Source organism: Trichosurus vulpecula, chromosome 6 (assembly GCF_011100635.1).
Source record: "Trichosurus vulpecula isolate mTriVul1 chromosome 6, mTriVul1.pri, whole genome shotgun sequence".
Lineage (NCBI taxonomy): Eukaryota > Metazoa > Chordata > Mammalia > Diprotodontia > Phalangeridae > Trichosurus > Trichosurus vulpecula.
In genome coordinates, this window is record NC_050578.1 from 210,977,316 (window position 1) to 210,998,775 (window position 21,460).

At 49.4% G+C, this 21,460-nt stretch overlaps 1 protein-coding gene across 1 annotated transcript in view; it reads left to right on the forward strand.

Annotated features, from left to right (window-relative positions):
- The first annotated feature begins 235 nt into the window (after positions 1-235).
- The window catches only part of MXD4 (MAX dimerization protein 4), a 53,487-nt gene continuing 32,262 nt past the window's right edge, over positions 236-21,460 (forward strand). The window contains exons 1-3 of the mRNA XM_036763059.1: positions 236-491; positions 1,434-1,533; positions 15,585-15,614. Of these exons, the coding sequence (XP_036618954.1) occupies positions 428-491; positions 1,434-1,533; positions 15,585-15,614 (194 nt within the window). The 5' untranslated portion in view covers positions 236-427. The remainder of the gene's footprint in view (positions 492-1,433; positions 1,534-15,584; positions 15,615-21,460) is intronic.

Genomic DNA, 21,460 nt, shown 5'->3' on the forward strand with positions numbered 1-21,460 from the left:
TGGGCCACCACGTGCTGTTGCTAAGCTTCGGCTTCTAAATTGTTACTATCGCGGCCGGCCTATCGGAAGAGAGATTCAGATCTGTCAACATTCTCTTCCCCAAGCTTAGGGGGTTCGGCCCGCTTCCATTGGTCTCACTCACCCCTAGTTCCCGCCCCCAAACCCAAACGGCGGATTTTTATTGGTTGTTCGAGCCGCCCATCGGTCTTATGTGTCAATTTGAGGGCCGGAGCGAGAGGGTGGTGTATAGGCGACTTGGAAGTAGGCTGGAGTGTGTGAACTCGGTGCAGTTGGGCGCTCGGGGGTCTGCTCTATAGGCAGGGAGAGGAGCCAGAGCCAGGGTGGGGGGGCTGGGTGTTTGCCGTCTGGTTTCTCTGGGGGGGGGTGGGTGGGGGGGGACTGGTGTGAGTGACAGAGCACCAAAAGTATGGAGTGGAACTCTCTGTTACTCCTCCTGGAAGCAGCCGAGTACTTGGAGAGAAGAGACCGAGGTATTCCCAGAGTTGACTCTTTTTCAGAGCCCCCCCTCCTTTCCTTTCCGCTCCCCTCTCTCTTTGTTGTAAGCTGCTCTTCCCCCCCCGGGGGGGACGCCCTTTCTTTTCCCCCTCCTCTCTGCCTGGAGCCCCGGCTCCCCCTCCGGTTCCCCGCTGGCTCCGAGGCGCACGGATCCTACCTGAGGTTTAGGGGCCCGGGGGAGGCGGGGGAAGATACTTTGTTGCAAAACCAACCAACCAAACAAACCAAAAAAGCAACCGAAAGGAAAACTGGAGCTTCTAGAATGTGGAAGTGCCTCGGCCCGAGAGAGGCAACCTCTCTGGAAAAAACAGCCTCCCTGCCTGGGTCCCCGTGTCACGTCTCGGTGTGTCTCTCCCCCGTGTCTTTTCTCTTGATTTTCTATCTGCCTCTGGGTCTCAGTCTGTGTCTCTGTAGCGCCCGACGCTGGGAGGAGGGAGGGGCGCTCGGTGACTGTGGCCGTGGCATTGACTTCCCTTGTCTATTACGGCGTCTGGCTGTTACTGTTAAGAGCGAGTTACATTGCCTCCTGCCTGCCTCCCTCCCCCACCGAGGGCCGGGCCGCCCCCTTCCTAGCTTAGTCCTTGGTCTCCACAGCCGGTTACCCCTACCCCTCGAAAGACAGCTCGGGAAGATTGGGACATGCTTACTCGCCCCTATCCCATCTGCAAAAGGACCCGTGGGCTGGGAAGAAATCTCTAGTTATGGGAGAAGGGGGGAGGGGATAGAAATGTTGTAGGGTGTCTGTTTTTTTTTAAATCCGGGCACAGCTGCCCAGATCCGGCCGGTCAGCCAAGCCCCAAGGCTAGGGAAGGATCTGGGGTAGGAAGGGTGGGGTGGGGAGAATGGGGGCTGAGAGAACCGCGCCCTTGCGCCCCCCACTCCACCCCGGCCCCTAACGCGTGTGACTTTGTCCCTAGAAGCCGAACACGGCTACGCGTCGGTGCTGCCCTTCGACAGCGAGTATTCCAGGAAAAAAACAAAGACGGCCGCCTTGGCCAGGAAATCTCAAAATAACAGGTAAAAATCTGTCGACCCACTCCACCCAACCCGTGTAGCCCCAGCTCCCCTCCTCTTCCCACACCCACACCTCTCCAGCTACTCGGACCACTTTGGCCATGACCTGCCAGTCAGGGACTGAGAGTCGGAGAAACTGAGACCTTCCCTCCCTCTTCCTCTGCTTCCCCCAGCCTCTTCCTACCCATCTCGGGGACCTGGCCCCAACCCCAGATCCCGTCGCCATTTTTCCCCTGGCCTGGGCTGGGCTCGGCTCTGTTTTGATCTCGCACATAAACACTGCCACGCGTACAGCCTCTCTCTGCCTTGGCTCTGCCCGGCTCGATAACCCAGCAGCACGGCAGCAGCCTGGATTGCCGCCCCCTCCCTGCCCAGCTCAACCCCCACCCCCACCCCACCCTTAGCAGCAGTGTCTGTGTGTCCGTCTGCCCAGGGACGGATGTCAGCCCACCCCACCCTTCCTAGCGCTGATGGTGGTGGGCGGGAGAGGTCTGGGTTTTGGTTGCCTGGGACACTTCTCCCCCCCAAACTTCTTAGTTTTGTTTTTAAGGCAGGAAGAGTCATGTGGAAGCCCAACCCCCACGACTTTCCAGCTCGGGGACTTTAAAAAACAGTCACTAGCACACACTTAGAATTCCCTCCCCTACTCCCAAGGGTCTGCAAAAGAAATGCTCTTTCTACCTTTCTTTGTACTCAGAGTACAGTGCCTGGCACGTAGTAAGCGCTTAAAACGTGTTGACTGACCGACTTTCCCCCAAATAGCAGATGCGCCAGTGGAACTTGGTTGGTCGGTCAGTCTCTTGAGCTGAAAGGGCCCCATCCACGAGTGCAATCCCCCTCCTTTCGAGGATAGGGAAACTGAGTCTCAGAGAGGGGGAAGGGTCTTGCCCAAGGTCATGCAAGTTTATGACATGTGCTGGGGCTTAGAACCTGTGTCTCCTCCTCCGGACTCCCAAGTCTGGGCTTTTCTCTCCTCCCAACCCCAGGTTTGCTGTCTGCCTTTGAGGTTCTCACATCTGGACAGTGGTTTCTGAGAGTTCCAGTCTGTAGGCAGCCCCCACCCCCACCCTTGATTTTAATTGGAAAGCGGCCCCTGCTGAATGAGGGTGCGAACTGTGCCCTCCCCTCCACCCCCAGTCAGGGCCGGAGGAGCCCTCGGATCGGATCAGCTCGGCACTGGCTGAGGCTCCCTGGGCCCTAGCTTTGTTTGCCTAAGCAGACCGTGCCCAGAGAGCGCTGTGTACGTGCCGAAGATTCTCTTAAAGGGGCCGCGCCTTGTTACGTGGTAACTCCTCCAGGTCCTTTCTCCTCCACCACCACTTACGGTGGCCAGATAACGGGCCTCGGGCTCATTGTGCTTAACCCCTGCCCTTTCCCCTGATTTCCCAGCCATATCCTTCTACTTTTCCTTCCTAAAAAAGGGGAAGGGGAAGCAATCATGTTCTTGTCCATCTGAAGGAAAATCCTTTCTAGCAGAGGGACTTGAGAACGGCCTCCTCCTTCCCTGGTCAGTGCCCACCCTTCCCCCTCTTCCAACTGTGTGGCCAAAGAAACAGCAAGGACCAGCCCATTGGGCATTTATTAAGGGCCTCTGGTGTGGCTGGGCATTGTGCTAGCTAGGCCCACCTGGGACAGCAAAAACAGGCAAAATGGTCCCTGCCACGAAAGAACTTCCAGTCTGGTGGTGGAGGTGATCTGTGAATAAATAAGTGTATATTTAAAAAAGCAGAGAACAGGACAACCTTGGAAGGGCCTTTCCTCCCACAGCTGGGGGTGGGGAGGGGCACCAGAAAAGGCCTCATTAAGCTTTGAGAGACAGCCAGAGTTTCCCAAGGACCAAGACAAGACAGTGCTGTATAGTGTGGACCACTGAACCTAAATTAGTGTTAGATCTGGGCCTGTTCTTAACTAGCAGGGTGACCTTGGACTTCCAATTTATAGGCCTCAGTTTCCTCATCTGCACAGGAAGAGGTGTAAGATCTTAATTTCTAACCCTAAACCCTGTGAACATACCTGAAACCAAGGTCCCAGCCCAGACCTTTTCTGTTCCAGGGACCCTGAACTAGGACTTGAGAGCAGGAGGAAGTGCTGGGGGGGGGGGGGAGTTGGGGGACAGAGGAGGTGGCTCTAAACAGGGGAAGGAAGGGAAAGACTTTCCCTCTGCCTTCCTTTGTGGAAACACCCTGCTTGGGGGTGGGGAGAATATTTTCTAATGGGAGGCAGCTGTGGTACCATGGAAAGAACACTAGATTTGGAATTCAGGTTCTACTGGCTATGTGACCTTGGGCAAGTCACTTGATGTCTGTGCCTTAGGCTCTTCATCTGTAAGATGGTGGTAGTGATACCTGTGTTACCCGCCTCACCAGGTTGCTTCAAGGAACAAACAAGTGAGAGAAAAACTTGGTAAGCCATACAGGGCTCTTTAAATGCCAGCTGCTATTATTGGCGACGTTTTTCTTACTTGTTCACATGCCAAGCAGGTCCCTCGGAGCAGCCTGGCTTTCATTTAGAAACTGGGGGTCTGGGCACTCATTGGTCACTTTGGGTTAGTGATAGTAGAACAGGACCTGTGGGTGAAGTCTCTGAATGGGACCTTCAGGCTATGTGGCAGCCTTAGAGCAGGGCAGTTCCTTGGGCCCAGGTAAGCAAGGCAGTGGTGTGTATTGTTTCCCTGCAGCAGCGTGTGTGTATGTCTGCATGTGTGTGTACACATGCACAAGAAATCCATGTTGGCAGGGCCTCTCCACCATTGCCTGTCTGGTCTATCCTTGGCTTTCTTTTTCCCTGGTGCTTTGCCAGAAGTTGGGGTTGTTTGTGCCTGTCATCAATCAAATGCAGCAGAATCCAAAGTTTTATTGTCTGGGCAGTGTGGTGACATCCACCACAGGCAGGACTTCTTCGTATAAGATCTCCAGATTTTCTGCCCATCCCAGCTTTCCCATCTCATGCTCCTCTCGTGTGGTCAGATGATTTAAAAAAAACACAACAAAAACAAACAACTGCATACTGTTTGGATTCTGTGAGTCTTCTTGGCGTCTCCCCCATGCACAGTGGGTCTTTGCGGTGGCTGCGTCTCCCTGGGGACCAGGGTTCCCACATGCTAAAAGCCACAAATGATTCATATGTAGATCTTCATCAATACGTGAACACTTTGTGCCTGTGAGAGAAGCCTGCAAAGACCTGAAAGGACAAAATGAGGGTGGTGGTCCAGGTGATCTCCAAGAACCCTGCCTACCCTGCCACTGCAGGCCCAGAAGAGACCTGGATCTGAATCCCTGCTTCTGCAGGGATTGTCTATTGTCATTTCACATCTTGGGGCTTCCTGGGCTCCCTTGTCTATAAAATGATCAGGTTAGACTAAGTAGTCTGTAAGGTCCCTTCCTGTTTTGCCATTCTGTGCCCTCAAGTTCCTTCCAGCTCTTGGGGTGAGGTTAAGGGTTTTGGTTTTTTTGTTGTTGTTTGTTTGTTTTGCTGCATAGCATAGGAGGGGTCTCGCTGACCGGCCCGCTGCTGGGCCAGGCCCTTCCATCCACAGCTTCTCAACTTTCTCTTTCACAAAAGCAAAGCTCAGAAAACCCCGGAAAGTGGTAGACGTGTGACCAATAAGGAATCATAACAGTGTCTCCTATTAAAGATCGGCTCACTAAGTGCTTTCCTCACAGCTTACCTGTGGAGGAAGTAGGGACCAGCATCGTTATCCCTGTTTTACAGATGAGGAAACTGAGGCCCGATGAAGTGATTTTGCTTTGTGTCACCCAGCTAGTTAAGTGTCTGGGGCAGGAACTGGGGCTAGGACTTTTGACTCTGTGTCTGAGATACTTCTCAGATCCCTTGGGAGTTGGAGCCCATTTTCTGGCCCTACTCCCAAGCTAAAATGGCAGGGAATAGGTGCTTAGCAATGCTGGCTTCCTTGTAGGGCCAGTCCTGGGGTCTTCTGGGCTCTTCCGCTGATAGAGCCTAAGGGAAGACGATTCTTGGTGTTTGGTAACAGGGGATTCTCCTCAACCTTGGTGTGGTTCCCCAGTAGTCAGCAATTCTGCGTCTCCCCTCTTCGGTGACAGTGTGCCTATCCCTGTGCTCAGGTGGGGTGGGTGGGTAAGTTAGGCAGGAGAGATAGGCCTGTTCTCGTCTGTCATCTAATTTGCTTGAACCAGCTTGAGAGACAGGACCTGAACCAGTAAAATAATTCAAACACAGTCTGACGTTAAATCTCTGTGAATGCCCTGGGAGCTCAGAGAAGGAAGAGCGGTAAACGTTGGGTTGTGCTGGTCAGTAAAGGCCTCCTGGAGAAGGGCTGGGCTCAAGCCAGGCATTGAAGGTGCCTCAGCTCAACAAACGTGCACCTACTATGAGCAAGGGTCTGTGGGAGGCCCTGAGGAGACAGACTTAGCTCCCACATAGACCCTGCCTTCAGAGAGCCTCCACTCTCATGTTGAGGAGGGAGACCATAGGGAGAAACATACAACTGAAGTGAAACTGAGAGATGATGCCCTTTTGTCATAGGCAAAGAGAGAGGTGCCGTGAGAAGTTTTAAGGCAACACCATTTTCATCTAGGTGTCAAAGTGAATAGAGTGCTGGGCCTGGAATCAGGAAGATCTGAGTTCCAAGCCAGCCTAAGAAACTTACTAGGTGTAATGCTGGGCCAGGTCACTTAACCTTATTTGCCTCATTTTTCTTCTCTATGTAATGGGGATAATAGTAGCACCAATCTCTCAGGGTTGTGAGAACCAAATGAGACAATATTCGTAACATGCTTAGCACAGTAGCTGCCATACAGTGGGCGCTATATAAATGTTTGTTGCTGGTGCTAGGAAAGATTTCATGAATGAGGGTATCTGAGGTCCTCTCCAACTATATCATATCTCTTGAGGGTGGACCTTGGAGAAAGAGTTTTCAAGAAACCAAGATTTGAAAGTGGGTTAAGTTGACAGTCTTCCTATATATAGGGTAAGGAAAGAGACAGAAAAAGATGGGAAAACAGGCTGGCCCAGGGGTGGGGAACCTGGCCATGTGGTCCTCTGGGTCCTCAAGTGTGGCCCATGGACTGAATCCACACTTCACAGAACAGATTCTTGGAATTAGTTCTGTGAAGTGTGGATTCAGTCTGTGAAGTGTAGATTTAGTCTGGGAGGTGTGAATTCAGTCAAAGGGCTGCACTTGAGGATCCAGAGGGCCATGTGTCCTCAAGGCTGCAGGTTCCCCACCCGTGGGCCAAACAACAGGTCATTTTGGTTGAAATGAAGAATATTGGAAGGGGAATAGCATGACAAGGCTGGATGGGTAGGTTGGAGGCTGAATTCAAAGGGCTTTGGATGGACAGCAGTTTCTACTTGATTCTGAAGGGTTTTGAGTAGGGTAATGACATGGTCTCATGTTAAGAATCTTCCTCTTCTGAGTTTGTGAAAGGTGGTTTGGAGAGGGAGGAAGAGCGAAGAGAGGCCTTCAGTTAGGAGGCTATTACAGAAGAAATGAGGGTAGGATCTGGATGGGCAGAGAAAGAAGAATTAGACTAGAAAGCCTAGCAGAAGGAACATAGGCCTGGGAGTTAAGGAACCTGGTTCTGCCCTGGCCTGCTGTGTGGCTTGGACTGTTCAAGTTGTGTCTCTTGGTCTCCGCTTCCCTCATTTGTAAAATGAAGTGGTTAGGCTAGAGGGTATCTGAGGTCCTTTCCAACTCCGATGACCTCAGATCTTGTGCAGTGTAGTAGAGAGAGCGCCAAGTGCATAGTCTGAAGACCCGGGTTGGAATTCTGCCTTAGCTGCTTATTCCTTGTGTGACTGTGGGCAAGTCACTTCCATCCTCTGGCCCTCAGTCACTTTATCTGCCAGCAAAACGCAGGGGTTGCAGTTCTTTCTATGATCCTGTGTGGGAAGAGTATCAGGATTGTAGAGATGCCATCCCTGATGAAACAGGGAGAGATTCCACTGGAGGAGTCAGATGGGCCCCCAATGGCCAGGCTGAGGAGTTGGCCTATAATGGGACAGGAAATATGCAGCCAGTGTGGCAGCGACTGTGACTCCTGGATGTAAAATGATAAAAGCCTTGTAAGCGCCTATTCCAGGTTGCTCAAGAGTGGGCATTTCCTCTGCTTCAATCAGGCTGCCTGCCTACGTAGATCCTTCCAGGAGAAGGGACAGTGATAACCGTGTGCAAATCAGAACAGCTAAGGGGCAGCAGCTAAGCTCGGTTCAGGAAAAGGAAGGGGTGAAACATGTATCTTTGTGCCCTCAGTAGATAACTGGGCCGGGGGGGGGGGCGGGCTCTGGGTGCAAAAAGTTGCCCTCTTTAAGGATCTACTTGCTTGTATAGTTCTGTCTAACTGTTTTGCTTTGTTTCAAGAACAGGTTTGATGTTGGGGATTGGTCTGTATGGGGAATTGTTGTTTTTAAGGCACAATTTAAAAATGTTTAAAAAACAATAAAACAGTTAGAGACAGAGAACGAAAGAAAGAAATGATCTCAGGGTCTGGAGCCAGGCTTACAATACCTGCCTTCTTGGTATCACAGCTGTATATTAGGAATATTAGCAGGGTAGGTTAAAGACTGGCAGCTAGGTGGCGCAGTGGATATAGTACCCAGCCTGGAGTCAGGACAACCTGAGTTCAAATGTGTCCTCAAACACTTACTATCTGTGTGACCCTGGCCAAGTCACTTAACCTCATTTGCCTCAGTTTCCTCATCTGTAAAATGAAATGGAGAAGGAAATAGCAAACTATTCCAGTATCTTTGCCAAGAAGACCCCAAAGGGGACCATGAAGAGTCAGATACAATTGAAACAACTGAACAGCAACGAAGGTTAAAGAGAGACTGGAGGTCGGCAGACCAAGTCAGGCTAAAGCGATACGTAGGATTTGGATAGACTAGGATAGAGAAGTAGAAAGAACCCCGGACAGACAGTCACGAGGTCCAGGGTAGAGGTTCTGTCACTGATTTATTGTGTGACCTCAGACAAGTCACTTCCTAGGGTTGGGGCAAGGGATTTTCATGCATATTGATTGAAGATCATCTTAAGGTCTCAATGACTTTTCAGATGCTGGGATTGAAAGCTGGAAGAAACCTTAGCAATCGGTGCATATTAATTATTGCTTGCACTGCGTCTGTATGAAAACTTTCCCCTCATTTCCGGTTTACTCGTTCCCTGGGGGCGAATGTTCAGAGGAGGCTGGCCACAATGGTGCGGGCCTCCAGTCTATTCCATGTGAAGTCCAGTGGAAGGACCTGGGAAGAGAGAAATGTGTGGGGACGTGTGAGCTGTCTCATTTTCTAAGGACTGTTGTGAGCTTCTCCTGTTTGGCTCTGAAGGGCAGAAATAGGAGAGTGGAAAGTAAATTAAGTCAAAACCGAGCTGTCTAAAGGTGGGCCCAGCTGTCTTGAGGGAGTTAAAAGTTTCCTTCTCACTGGAAGCCTTTGAGCAAAGACTGGACATTCAGCCACCTTTAAATGGTGTAGATAATAGATGTGTAGGTGTGGGTGGGACTGGTTGGGACTAGGCGGCTGGTTCCCTTTCAAAGCTGAGATTCTATGATTTTGCAGAAAGGTAACTGAGGTTTGGAGAAGTGAAGGTAAAATGGTAAAAGGCAAGACTCAAACTCAGGTCCATTGATCTCAGTTGATTTTAGTATGGTTCCTCTTCACTTTGATGTTTCCCTAATGAGTGAAGCTGTAGGGGAGAAGTGAGTGGATCAGTGCTGCTGGATAAGGTTGGAGCACTGAGATGAAACAATTCTTCCCTTCTAGTCCCATGGTTAGATTCTCCCAGTTGGACCTCTGTCCCATGATGGTGAACTTTTGAAAGTTTTCAAACTTTCAGAAGGACCAAGGATGATCAGAAGAGCCCAGGTCCAGGAGGTTGGTGGCCTTGGGGTTAAGTCATGGATTTGCTACTGACTCATTTACATGACCTTGGGCAAATCACTTCCCCACACTGGGCCTCAGTCTCCCCATTTGTATAGTGAGGGTGTTGGCCTAGATTGTGCCTTTACTATAAGACCATGTGACTGGTATTCAGATGTGAGCCTCTGTTGTCAGAAGAGAAAGGCACTCAGAAATTGGCTCAAGGTGGGAGGAGGGAGCACTATTGATTATTTCAGAGAGGCCTCCTAAGGGAGACCTTAGAACATAGAACATCGGGACAGAAGGAGCTCTTGGCCGGCACCTCATCCAACCCTTTTATTTTACAAATGGAAAAGCTTAGACAGAGGGACGGGGAGTAGCTCATTGGAGGTCCAAGAATTCATCCAGAGCTGCGACTCTTTACCTTAATACAGCTTCCCTCCACCCCCACGTTTTGCCATGATGCCACGATTTGCCACTAAGGTGGAGCTCTCATGGATGTCTGAGCGTTTGATAGCTGTGGTTTTGTGAGCTCTGAAATCTCGGGTGAGGCAGCTCTGTGAGTCCAGAAGTAGCATGGTACCGACTGGGGAGGCTGTTAGACCTGGAGCCAGGGAGCCCTGGGTTCTGATCCCACCCCAAAGAATAACTGTATGAAGATTGATTTGAGGAACTTAGATTTGGAACTGAAAGAGAGAGCATCTCATCCACCCCTCCCATGTTCCAGAAGAGGAAACTGAGATCCAGAGGGGTTCAGTGATTTTTCCAGAGTCACATAGGTACTAAGTAGCAAATCAAGGCATTTGAACCCAGGCCCTGAGACTCCAGATTCAACACTTTCCCCGTTGTGTCACAATGCTTCCCTGGCAATCTGTAAAATGGGCAACATGATGTTTCTGCCACCTGTTTATGCTCTATAAATCTTAAAGCTCTACAGAAACCTTAGTTGTTTGTTCAGATGGGGGGGAAGGAAGCTGGGAGGGAGGCAGGCCAGGTTTGACAGAAGTGAGGAATAGAGGCGAGTCATTTCTCAAGAAATGGAAATTGAATGACTTCTGACAACCAGGGCTCCTGCAGCTGGTAGATAACGGTAGTGGTCAGTTCTATTTCCGGGCCTCACGTCATGATGACTATGAATCCCCTCCTCCTCTAAGTTTCTGTTTTCTGAAAGGGGTGGAGGGAAGGCTGAGAGGAGGAGGAGGAGGAGGAGGAGGAAGACGAGGACGACGGCGACGGCGACAGCCTCTGTGGATGCAGCTCTCCTCGTACCTCGAGAAAGGCACAGCCTGCTCAGAGGAGAACAGGAAGGCAGATGGGATAGTCTTCCCTCAGCTAGTGAAGGAGCACGGTGTGGTGGCGGGGGGTGCCCTGGTACAGGCTGGACAAGAAATGGTGGTGGGTGGGGAGCCATTAGCAGGATTGGCCTGTCAGGGATTCTTCACAACAACAATAAATTAAAATAACTATGCCCATTATTACTACATTTATTAAAGCAAGCATTTATAGAGGTCCTACTATGTGCCATCCACTGTGCTGAGCACTTTACAAATATTACCTCATTTGATCCTCACAACAACCCTGGGAGGAGGTAGATGCTGTTATTATCCCCATTTTACAGTTGAGGACCTGAGGCAAGCAGGTTTTGGTTTTGTTTTTAGTGCTTACGCAGTTAGGAAATGTCTCGGGCTGAATTTGAACTCTTGTCTTCCTGACTCCAGGCCCAGCTGGCCGCCTCACAGAATGTCACAGGTGGAAGGGCCCTTAGAGATCATCAGGTCTAGCCCCTCACTTCATGTCCACGGGAACCAAGGCCCAAAGAAAGGGAAAGGACTTTTCCAAGATCTCTCTACTCCCACCTCCAACAAGTCTCCTACTTCCAAGCCTGACTGTCTTTCTATTGTTCCTGTTGCTTGTAGCTCCTGATACGGGAAGCCCCAAGGTGAAAGGGCTTGGTAGGGCTCGGTGTCAGAGTCTTTGGCTGGGCTGGGCAGCAGATTTGGAGTTGGGGGACATAGGTCCAAATCCTTGCCCTGCCTAGCAGTTGTATGCCCTTTGGGAAGTCACTTCCTCTCTGGGGGCCTTAGTTTTCCTCATCTGTAAAGTGAGGGTGATGTTTCCTGCCCTCATTCCGAGGTTGTGTCAGGCTCGGATATGCTCCTGGCTCTAAGGCACTGTGTAAACCTCGGCCCACAGCAGCCCTAGGTCTTAGAGCTAAAAGGGCCCCTGGCAATCATCTGGTTCCACTTAGCATTGTATGGAGAAGGGAAGGGAGGAAGCGTTTATGAAGCACCTACTGTGCGCCAGGCACTGGGCTAAGTGCTTTTCAAATACCAACTGAACAAAGGAGGCAGAAGCCTGTGTCTTCACCTTCAAAGCCAGTGGTAGTCACACTGTCCACTCTACCTGCAACATGAGCCCTTTTGTTAGCAGAAAAAGTTCTGGCCTAGAAGTCAGGAGACCTGTGTTCTCAACTGTCCTGAACAATTTAGATCTAGTTCCTCTCACTTTCCCTAGATGTGAAGTGAGGTAGGTAAGCTCAGTGATAATTTGCAGCTCTAATGTCCTCTAAACAATACTATCTCCTTTTCTAGTACGCTTCTTCTGTAAGGAGAAACAGCTGTCTGGGACATGTTTGGGGGCCAGCTCACGTGCAGGAGGAGGAGTCAGGTTCCATCACTTTAGGATGACATTTTTTAGGCACAGTTTCCAGTCTGGACCCCCATGAAGGCTAAATGGGCAAGCGTTTTGTGAAGTCAGAAAAATCAGGTCAAAATAGGCACAATTTTCCCACAAGGCCCCTCTTACTTCCTCTTGACCTATTGAAATTCTTCCTAACCTTTAGGGCCCAGCTCATCTCTCCCCTCCTCCAGGAAGCCTTCCCTGACCACCTCAGCCAGTGGAGATCTCTCTCACCCTGCACTCATAGTGCTTTCTGTGTGTGCCTCTAATTCTGTGCTGCTTCTTGTAGTTAGTTATTTTGGTGCCTTGGCCTTTTCGCCTATCAGATCATGAAGTCCCCAAGGGTAGGTAGGGGCTGGATCTTGCGACAGGACTTAGAGTTTATTATTGACAATAATAGTGATGATAATATATCGATTATTCAGTTTAATGTTTTCACAGAACAACCCTCTGAGCTAGGGAGTACAAATATTATTGCCCCCATTTGACAGGTGAAGAAATTAAAGGAAAGGGGGTATGGTAGGCCTGTGGCCGGGGCAGCGGAGATGGGGCTCAGACCCAGGCTTCTGCTTCCTTACCTGTCTCTAGCTCCCACAGGGCCTAACACGAGTCCCCAGTTACAGGATGTGCTCAGTGAATGCGCATTGGTCAGTCAGTCTCGGAGGTTACCAAGTAAAATGGGGCGCACCCCACATGAGGTAGACCATGTTCTTTCCCACCCTCTGATCTTTTAAAAAATGTTATTGATATCTTTTATTTTCACATCACTTTTATTTACAAATATATCCCTTCCCACCCAGCAAGCCAGCCTTTGTGCCAAAAAGAAAAAAAGAAAAAGAATTTTTTGAAAAAGAAAGAGTAGCTAGCGTTTATATAACACTCGAAGGGCTATAAGTGCTTTACAGATAGTCTGACTTGATCCTCACAGGGACTTTGGAAGATAGGTGCCATTATGGTCCCCAAACCGAGGCAGTCAAAGGTGAAGTGAACCTCCCAAGGTCACATAGTAAGCATCTGGGACTCCAGCTGTGTCCATTGGGCCACTTGGCAATTAGCAAAGCTAACCAACGTGTCTCCTGAGCCTGCCAGTATAAGGACTGCACCTGTAGTCCAGCACCTCCTCAGTGAAGAGAGGAAGACTTACTTTTTTAATCTCTTGGCAAACTTGGCCAAGCTGGGCAGGTGACAGAAGGCTAGCTGCTGTTGTCATCTTTTGGGTGGTCTGAGATGGCCAGGGGTGTTCTCTCCCTTCTTTTTTTCTAGGTCCACATCTGAGGAGAGCACAGACAGAGCATGGGAAATGGGTATGGGTCAGCAGCTGAGAATTCTGGTCTCAGGGCTGTTGGAAGCAGGCACCTCCATGTCTGAAAAACCCTACAATAGGGGTCAGTTGAACTTTGGGAAGGTCTTCAAGGTTTCTCCCACATCCAACAGGATTGAGAATCATTCTTTCAGAGTCTGTATTTGGTAGAACAAGGAAAGGAAATGCATTACGGTCTGTGAAGGAGACAAGAATGTGGCCGTCCTGGCGGTGGGAGTGAGCAAAACCGTGAATTGAGAATCAAGAGGTCCCCATTTCTTCTGGCATGTGGTGCTGCATGGTAGAAACCTCCTCCAGCCTCTGTGTCTTCATTTTTAAAATGTCTTGCCAGCTTTGGAGAATGATGGTGAAGATCAGATCCAGTATGGATGGGAAAGCCCCCTGTGAAGGGCCAGCTGCGGCTTCTTTTCCTAATGGTCACCTCCTCTTGGTGTTTGTTCAGGCCTTCCTTGGGTCGTGGGAGGGATGGGAGGAGGGATCTAGGAAAGGAACAGAGGACACAGCTGATCCCCTCTGGGAGTTGTATGTGGAAAGACAAAGCTTCTCTTGCACACAGAGCCCTTAGTTAACATTTCAGGGTCTGAGGGAGGAGTTCTCTAGGAAAATAGAGAAAGGGAGAAATCCCTGTGGGTTGTCCCTCTCCAGGAAGGCTTACTGGAGGAAGCAGGACTGAGTTGGTCCCTGAAGGCCAGGACAGCCTTGGAGAGAAGGAAAGGAGGGGAAGAGGCATTTCAGGTAGGAGAAAGGTGAATGAACCAGGTGGGAATGAACCAGATGGAGGGAGGGCAGGAGTAGACAGCTTGGACTTGGGGGTGGGAATGTGTGTTGTAGGGAGCTGGAGGAAATCAGGGTGGAGACATAGGTTGTAGCCACGTTGTAAAAGGCCATGAATGTCAGGCCCAAGAGTTTGTGTTTGTGTGGAAAGGAGGCATTATAGCAACAAGCACTGAATAAGCGCCTGCTGTATGCAGAGTACAATGATAGCAGGACAGCATCTATCCTCTGTGAGTCACATTTTGGTTAGAGATTTTGTTATTGTAAATACTGTGAGAGAAGTGTCAGAGGTATGAAACAGTTGGGCAGGGTCTTCCCATGCAGGGGAGGGGTTAACCATGGTCGATGAGGCCGTAGAGCAGAATGGCCTGGCAGACTCATGAAACCTCACAGCTGGATGGACCAGCTCGAGACAGCACTGGGGCCATCCTCTGCCTATGACAGAGGATGTCCCAGCTCAGTGACTGGGAGCCTTGAGGCGTGGGAGCTGGCCAGGCTTGGTGAACACTGCCCCCCACCCCGGGGTGTCTGAGTTCTAGTCCTAGCTGATTGAGGGGGTCTTGGGCCTATTAGAGGATTTAGAGCAACAAAAGGCCTTGGAGGGGCTGTTTTACAGATGAGGAAACTGAGGCCTGGAGGCAAAGTGATTCAAAGCCCCACAAGTAGTGAGTACAAGGGGTTATTAATATTAATAATAGTATAATTCAGTTACATTTGCATATGTTATAATATTACTATTAATCATTCCTATGGCTATGCCAAGTGATTGAAATGCCAGTTATATGCCCAGGCTTGTTCTAGGCACTGGGGATACCATTGTTCCAAATAAATCAGACCCTCCTCAGTGAAGACTAGAACTGGAAGGGGGCTAGGAAGCCATCTAATCTAATCCCTTCATTTTACCGATGAGGAAATTGAGACCCTGTGCCTAGGGTCTTGCAGGCAGTTAAGTGACAAAGACAGGATTTGAACTCATGTCTTTTGACCCCAGTGCTAGTGTCCTTTTGGCTCTCATCATCAACCTTGTGAAGGAGAAGAGTATAAATATCCTTATCACCATTTTACAGATGACAAAACTGAGTCTTAGTGGACCAAAGGGACTTGCCCAGAGTCCCATAGCTAGTCAGTGTCTCAACTGGGATCTGAGCCCAGCTCTCCTGCTCTCCTCCCTCTGCTCCTACGTGGCGTTTGTGGGATTTTGAGATGCCTTTGAGGAGCCCTCCCTGCCAGCGTCAGGGCTGAGCTCTGACTGAAAGTTGGCCTCGGACTGGCTTCCAGCGTCTCTGCTTCTCAGCTCTGTCCCCATTGCTCTCGAGCTGGGAGGCCCTGGGCAGTGCACCCAGGCCACCAGACTCCCTGACCAGCTGATACACAGATTGGTTTGGGTCACAATTATCCATTGAGCCGAGGACTTACTTCTGTTTTTTGTTTGTTTTTCTCTGGACAGGTCTTCACACAACGAGCTAGAAAAGCATAGGTAAGTGCCCAAAAGATTTTTTTTTTGTCATACTATAGAATGGCTTTCCCATACCCAGACTTCTATCTGTCCATCTATCCCCATGTCAGGTTAGAGGAGGCCTGGAGTTGGCTCAGTCGATGTGTCTGAATTCCTTCCATTCTGCCTCTGGGCTAGCGTGGCTTGAGACAAGTCTGTCCTCTGATTTCTGCTTACACTGAGCATGGGCAGAGCTCTTCTCCCCCATCTTGGCACCCCTCCCTCAGCTACTGCTGCTTTTTTTAAGGCTGTTTCTGTATAAATGTTTGTGGGGAAATAGAAGCTTGGGGGGGGTGGTAAAGGGATTCTTACATCAGAGGGGAATTGTCAGGGTAGGGATCAGTTGGATCCCACCAAAGAAGCTGCTGCTGGGGTTGGCTCATTGATGATTATCTAGGGGGAGTCTGGGTTTCTTGGGATCCCATGTGGGAGAAGGAGCTTCTGTGTAGGGAGGAGTCAAGCCAGGCTGGATGGGCCTGAGCATCCAGCTGAGCTGGAGCCCTAGAGTCAACAGTAACTCACATGCGGACCAAACCCTTCATGGCCACAGGTGAATTCATCAAACAGAGGCTGAGATCCTAGGCTTGCTAAGACTGTCTCGGTGGGACTTCATCCCTGCCAGGTCCCTACCAAACTGGAAAGGCTTCAGGCACTCAATCAACAGATATCTACTACATACCTTCTGTGAGCCAGGCATGTGTTAAGAGCTGGGGGTACAAAGATAGAAGCTCAACAGTCCCTGCCCTCTTGGACTTTCCATTCTTCTTAAAGGAGACAGCACGTATCAATCCAAAGTTGAGGTTTGTCTTTATTTGAGCATGTCTGTAGTTTGTTTTATCATCACATAGGGACCCTTCCTAGGAGGACCTGCAACCAAAGCAGACCCCTCTCTGCAACTTCCAAGTCTAGAGAGCTGCCTGGGCACACTGAGAAATTTGGGGACTAGCCTAGGGGCATATAAGCAGTAGGTGTCAGAAATGGAGCCTTGAACTCAGGTCTTTCTGACTGAATTCAGCCCTGTGCCATACCACACTGCTTTCCACATATTTTTTTTTAAAAAAAGGCAATTTTGGGAGGGAGGTACCCTCAGCTGGAGGGATTAGGAAAAGCCTTCCTGAGTTTAGAAAGAAACTGGGATTCAGAGAGGCAGCTGGGACCTGATGAGTGTATTCAGTTACATTTGCATATGTTATAAAAATTGTTTTCTATGCCATATTAAGCCTTCTAAATAGTGCAAGTTTTATTATTTCCATTTCACAGATGGAAAAATTGAGTCCCAGAGAATTTCAATACCTTTCCCCCATGATTACATAGCTAATGAGTACAGCAGTTGGAATTTGAATCCAGGAAGGCCTCCTGACTACCAATACTAAATTGTGCTTATTGTCTCAGATCATGGTGTTTTGCAGTGGGTGGAAACTCAGAGATCAATACTGTTCAGCCTCCTCATTTTAGAGATAGGAAGACCAAGGTCTTTGTTGAAGGTCAACTAGGCTGTAAGATGGCCAGATTTCTGACTTTAAAGGCAGAGCCCTTTCTGACCAAGAACTAGGGCAGCCTAGTGCACATTTATGCAGATGGATTGATCTGTTTGAGCATAGCAGTTCATGAAACCCTCTACGGAGGCTTGGAGGAGAGGAGAGAGCTCCATATTTTGACCCACATGAGAAAAATCATGACTTTGAGTAGTTTACAAAGGGATTTAGTACAAATATTACCTTCATTTTCAGATGAGAAAATAGGCTCAGAAGTTAAATCCAAAAGGTAGGTGACTTGTCCAAGGTCACACAGGAGGTGTCACGGGGTCAGCACAGAAGCCTTAAGTCTCTTGGCCATGATGCCTGGTTGGGAGGCATCACTGCCAATTAGTTAGATGGTTAGCATCAGAATGGGAAACCCTGTTATGGATGTGGACTGATCAAAATATATTGACCACCTACCTTATCTTGTACACTGGGCTTCTCTTTAGCCTGAAATTGTGTTAGCTTTTTTGCCTGCCTTATCACATTGAACTTGAGATATATTAAAAACCCCATATCCTATGAAAACAAACTGTTCAGTAGCCATACTTCCCCTGCCTTATTTATACTTGTGACATTGATTTTTTGAGTCCATGTAGGACTTTACATTGACTCCTATTACTAGATTCTGACTGGTCAGCTCAGCCAGGTCTTTTTGAATCCCAACTTTGTCACCTAGCCATGTTAACCAATCTTAAGAGCTTTTTGTTATCTATGCCTTTTTCCATGTCATTGATAAAGATACCAAGCAGTACAAGAGCAATCACAGATCTCAGGAGCACTTCACTACTGACTTTCTTCCAGGTTGACATTGAACCACCAATAAATGACTTGGGAGACTGGCCACTGAACCTCCGCCAAAAACCACTAGTCCACTTCTCTCCATCTTGCTCCGAAAGGGGGGCATGACTTTTGTCAAAAGCTCTTATCAGATTGAACTAAAACACACCAGTTGGACTCCTTTGATCTGCCATCCTGGCGACCCTAGCAGAAAAGGGAAGTTGGGTCAGCTTGGCATGATCTGCGCTTGATGAGGCTGTACCAACTCCCCCTACCTTCTAGCCATTTACTACCTACTGCTACCACTACCACTTCTAGGTATTTGCTAACTGTTGCTTTACTAATAGGTTCTAGAATTTGGCCAGGAATCCAAGATCAGACTCATTGGCCCCTTGTTTGTAGAATCCATACTGTCTTCCCTCTTTCTTCCTTTTTTTTTTTCCATGCAAAGGTTAGAAGCCTCCCAGTGACTCTGAGATTCCTTCCAGCTCTGAGATCCTTCTTTTCTCCTCTTCCCTCCAACTCTATTGCGAAATGACCTGTTCTTCTGTCTCTAGGTTTCCCATATTCTCTGTAATATTGTGTTTGTTTGTACCCTTTCCAGATTGTGAGCTCTGTGAGGACAGGGGCCATATCCTAGTCATAGGACCCTGGGGGTGGGGGCCGGGGGCCGGAAGGGGCCTTAGGGGCTATCTAGTTCAGTCCCTTCATTTTACAGATGAGACGACTGAGGCTGAGCGATATACTGGTAGTAGTAATAGTAACAAAAGTGGCATGCAGACACAGGTCTTCCAGGGCATCTGCATGTTTGTAACAGAAAACATGGGGCCCTGTGCAAAGGAGATGGATGCCCAGTCAAATCTGGAGTAGGGAGGGAGGAGCGGCACATCCATACCCTGACCCCTCTGCGTATGACCTTGAGAGGGAGGCTCTCCTATGGGTGGGAGGACAAGGGCAGGATGTTGCAAAGAGGTAGGTTCCAGACCTGAATAAGGAGAAACTTGATAATCATTAGCAGTATCCAAACGTGGAATGAGCCACTTTACTGTGGGTGTTGGTTTTTTTTTTTAAGGCAGTCAAGGTTAAGTGACTTGCCCAGGGTCACGAAGCTAGTACATGTTTGAGGCCAGATTTAGACTTGGGTCTTCCTGACTCCAGGGCCAGTGCACTATCCATGTCACCTAGGGCCCCATAATGAGTCACTTTAGTAAAACCAGCTTGACTTTCCCATTGATGGAGGCATTTAAGTGAGCCTACTTGTACAAAGGATCCAGACTAGGTTCCCCTCGGCCACCGGCCCCCATATCCTGCAGCTCTGAGACTCTGTGCTCCTGGGATTTATTCCCTTGCTAGGGAGCATAGAAAACTTCATGTAAACTCGGAATAGGAAAATGAAACAAAAGTATAAATTGGGAATGATTTTTCTTTCAATATTGAGCATCACTCTCATGCATTTAAAAAGCCAATTTGCAGTTACACAAATCCAATTATTTATAAGCTGCCCAGAAATGAAACTCTTATGTAACATGAGGCTCTCCACTGCTGGGGAGCTCCATTAGGAGCTCCTGAAGGCTGGGGAGGGAGGGAGGGGCAGAAGGCGTGGGATGGTAGAAATGAAAGCTGTCCTGTCTCTGTGGTTTAATGTGGATTAATGCAGCCTTGAAGAGGAGAAGCAGTGTGAGGGCTAGCAGGCCTTGCTTTGCCACTGACACTCTCTGTGACCTCAGGAAGAGTCCCTTTTCTTATCCTCAGTTTCCCCATCTGTCAACTGGGAACAGTCCTATTGATCTCCCCTTCTGTGTTAAGGGTCAAGGATTAAATGATTCATCTCAGAGGGCCCTTTCCACCCCCTGCCTACTTCCAGCTGTTATGTTCTGAGATTCGGTACAGTGAGTAGTGCTGGAAAAGGGGCCCTCCAGGGGATAAAATAGGTGCTGCCTGATAGGGGTCAGGCAGGTTGTATCCTGTAATGAGAAGTAGAATGGGGGGCCCAGGATCACAGCCTTCACTTAGAATCCTGACTCTGCCCCTTCTTAAGGAAGGGACCCTGGCTGAGCCTTCTCCTGCCTCTGATCCCTAGTTCTCTGTAAAATAGAATAATCCTGGGACTGTTCCCTTCAGGGACTGTCAAGGAAACCGTAAGGCATTCCAGAAAGGTAAGTTCTTATCCTTAGGACATCGTAGTGGAGAGATCACTGGATTTGGAGTCAAGAAGCCTGGCTTCCCATCCCAGCTCTGTGAATCACTAGCTGGGTGATCGTGGGCCTCAGTTTCCCCCTCTGTGAGACGAAGGACTTGGATTAGATTAGAGATTCCTAATCTTTTTTGTGTCATGCCTTTGGGCAGTCTGGTAAAGCCAGGACCCTTTCTTAGAACCATGTTGTGTAAAGTAAAATCCATAGGTTTGTAGTGGGCACTAGTTATCTTGAAATATAGTAATCAAGTGCAAATTTTTTTAAAATCCACAGATTGCAGGTTAAGAATCTCTGGAGAAAATCATTTCTGGGGTCCCTTTTTACCTCTAAATACTGTGTTATGATGACGGTGGTGGTGGTGGTGGTGGTGGTGGTGGTGCTGATTGATGATAAGAGAAAGTGTGCCCAGTTTCCCAGCCACCTCCTGTAACCCGTACATCATACATCTTTCCCCCTCCGAACCAGACCTGGGTACGTGAAGCAGACATTGTCCTCTGCCCACAGGTGTTTAGTAAATGTCTGGGGTCAAAGGGACGGCCTGCCTGCCTTCCCTGGTCATTTCAGGCCCTAGGTGGGGCCAGAACACACAGTTCTGCAGCTTGTGTTTCCTGGAAGGGGAGTCTCCCCAGAGAGGCCCTTGTCTAGAAGAGCCTGAGCTGGGGACAGAAGGTTCAGAACAGCGGGCCACCTGGGGAGTGGCTCGACACTCACGTAGGGCTCTGTGTTCCCTGACCCCCTGCAGCTGATGTCTCACATACTCTCACATACCTCGAGTTTCTGCCAAGATCACATTTCCTAAGGGAGCATTCCCATCCAGGCTCCTCTGGGGAGGCTGAGAGGGCAGGAAATTAGCCCCATGCGGGGCTCAGAGGTCACAATGGGAGTCAGATACTGAGCCAGGATTCAGATAAGAACAACCACTGCCGTGGCACCTTGAGGTTCACTGAGCCTTCTCCTCAAAACAACACTGGTACAGGTCACGCAAGTTCTATGGACCCATTTTAAGAGGAAACTGAACCTTAGACTTAGCTCCCACGGGCTGGCCACACCCTTATCTGCTTTGGGGGACAAAGCTCACATGATAGGAGCAGAGAGGGATTGAAAGACCCTCATTAGATGGCAGAGCTGGAGATGACCTTGGCTTTGGAGCCCAATGCCCCAGCAACAGCAGCAGAGGGGCAGAGCCTGCTATCAGCTCCTAGGAGAGGGGAGGCCTTCCTGGAGAAGGGTTCCAGGGCAGCCCACTGTAGTGAGCATGCATCTTCTTCATAGAGCTCCCTTTAGAATGCACTGGAAGGCCTTGGGGGTGGGGGTGAAAATAAGGAAAGTATTC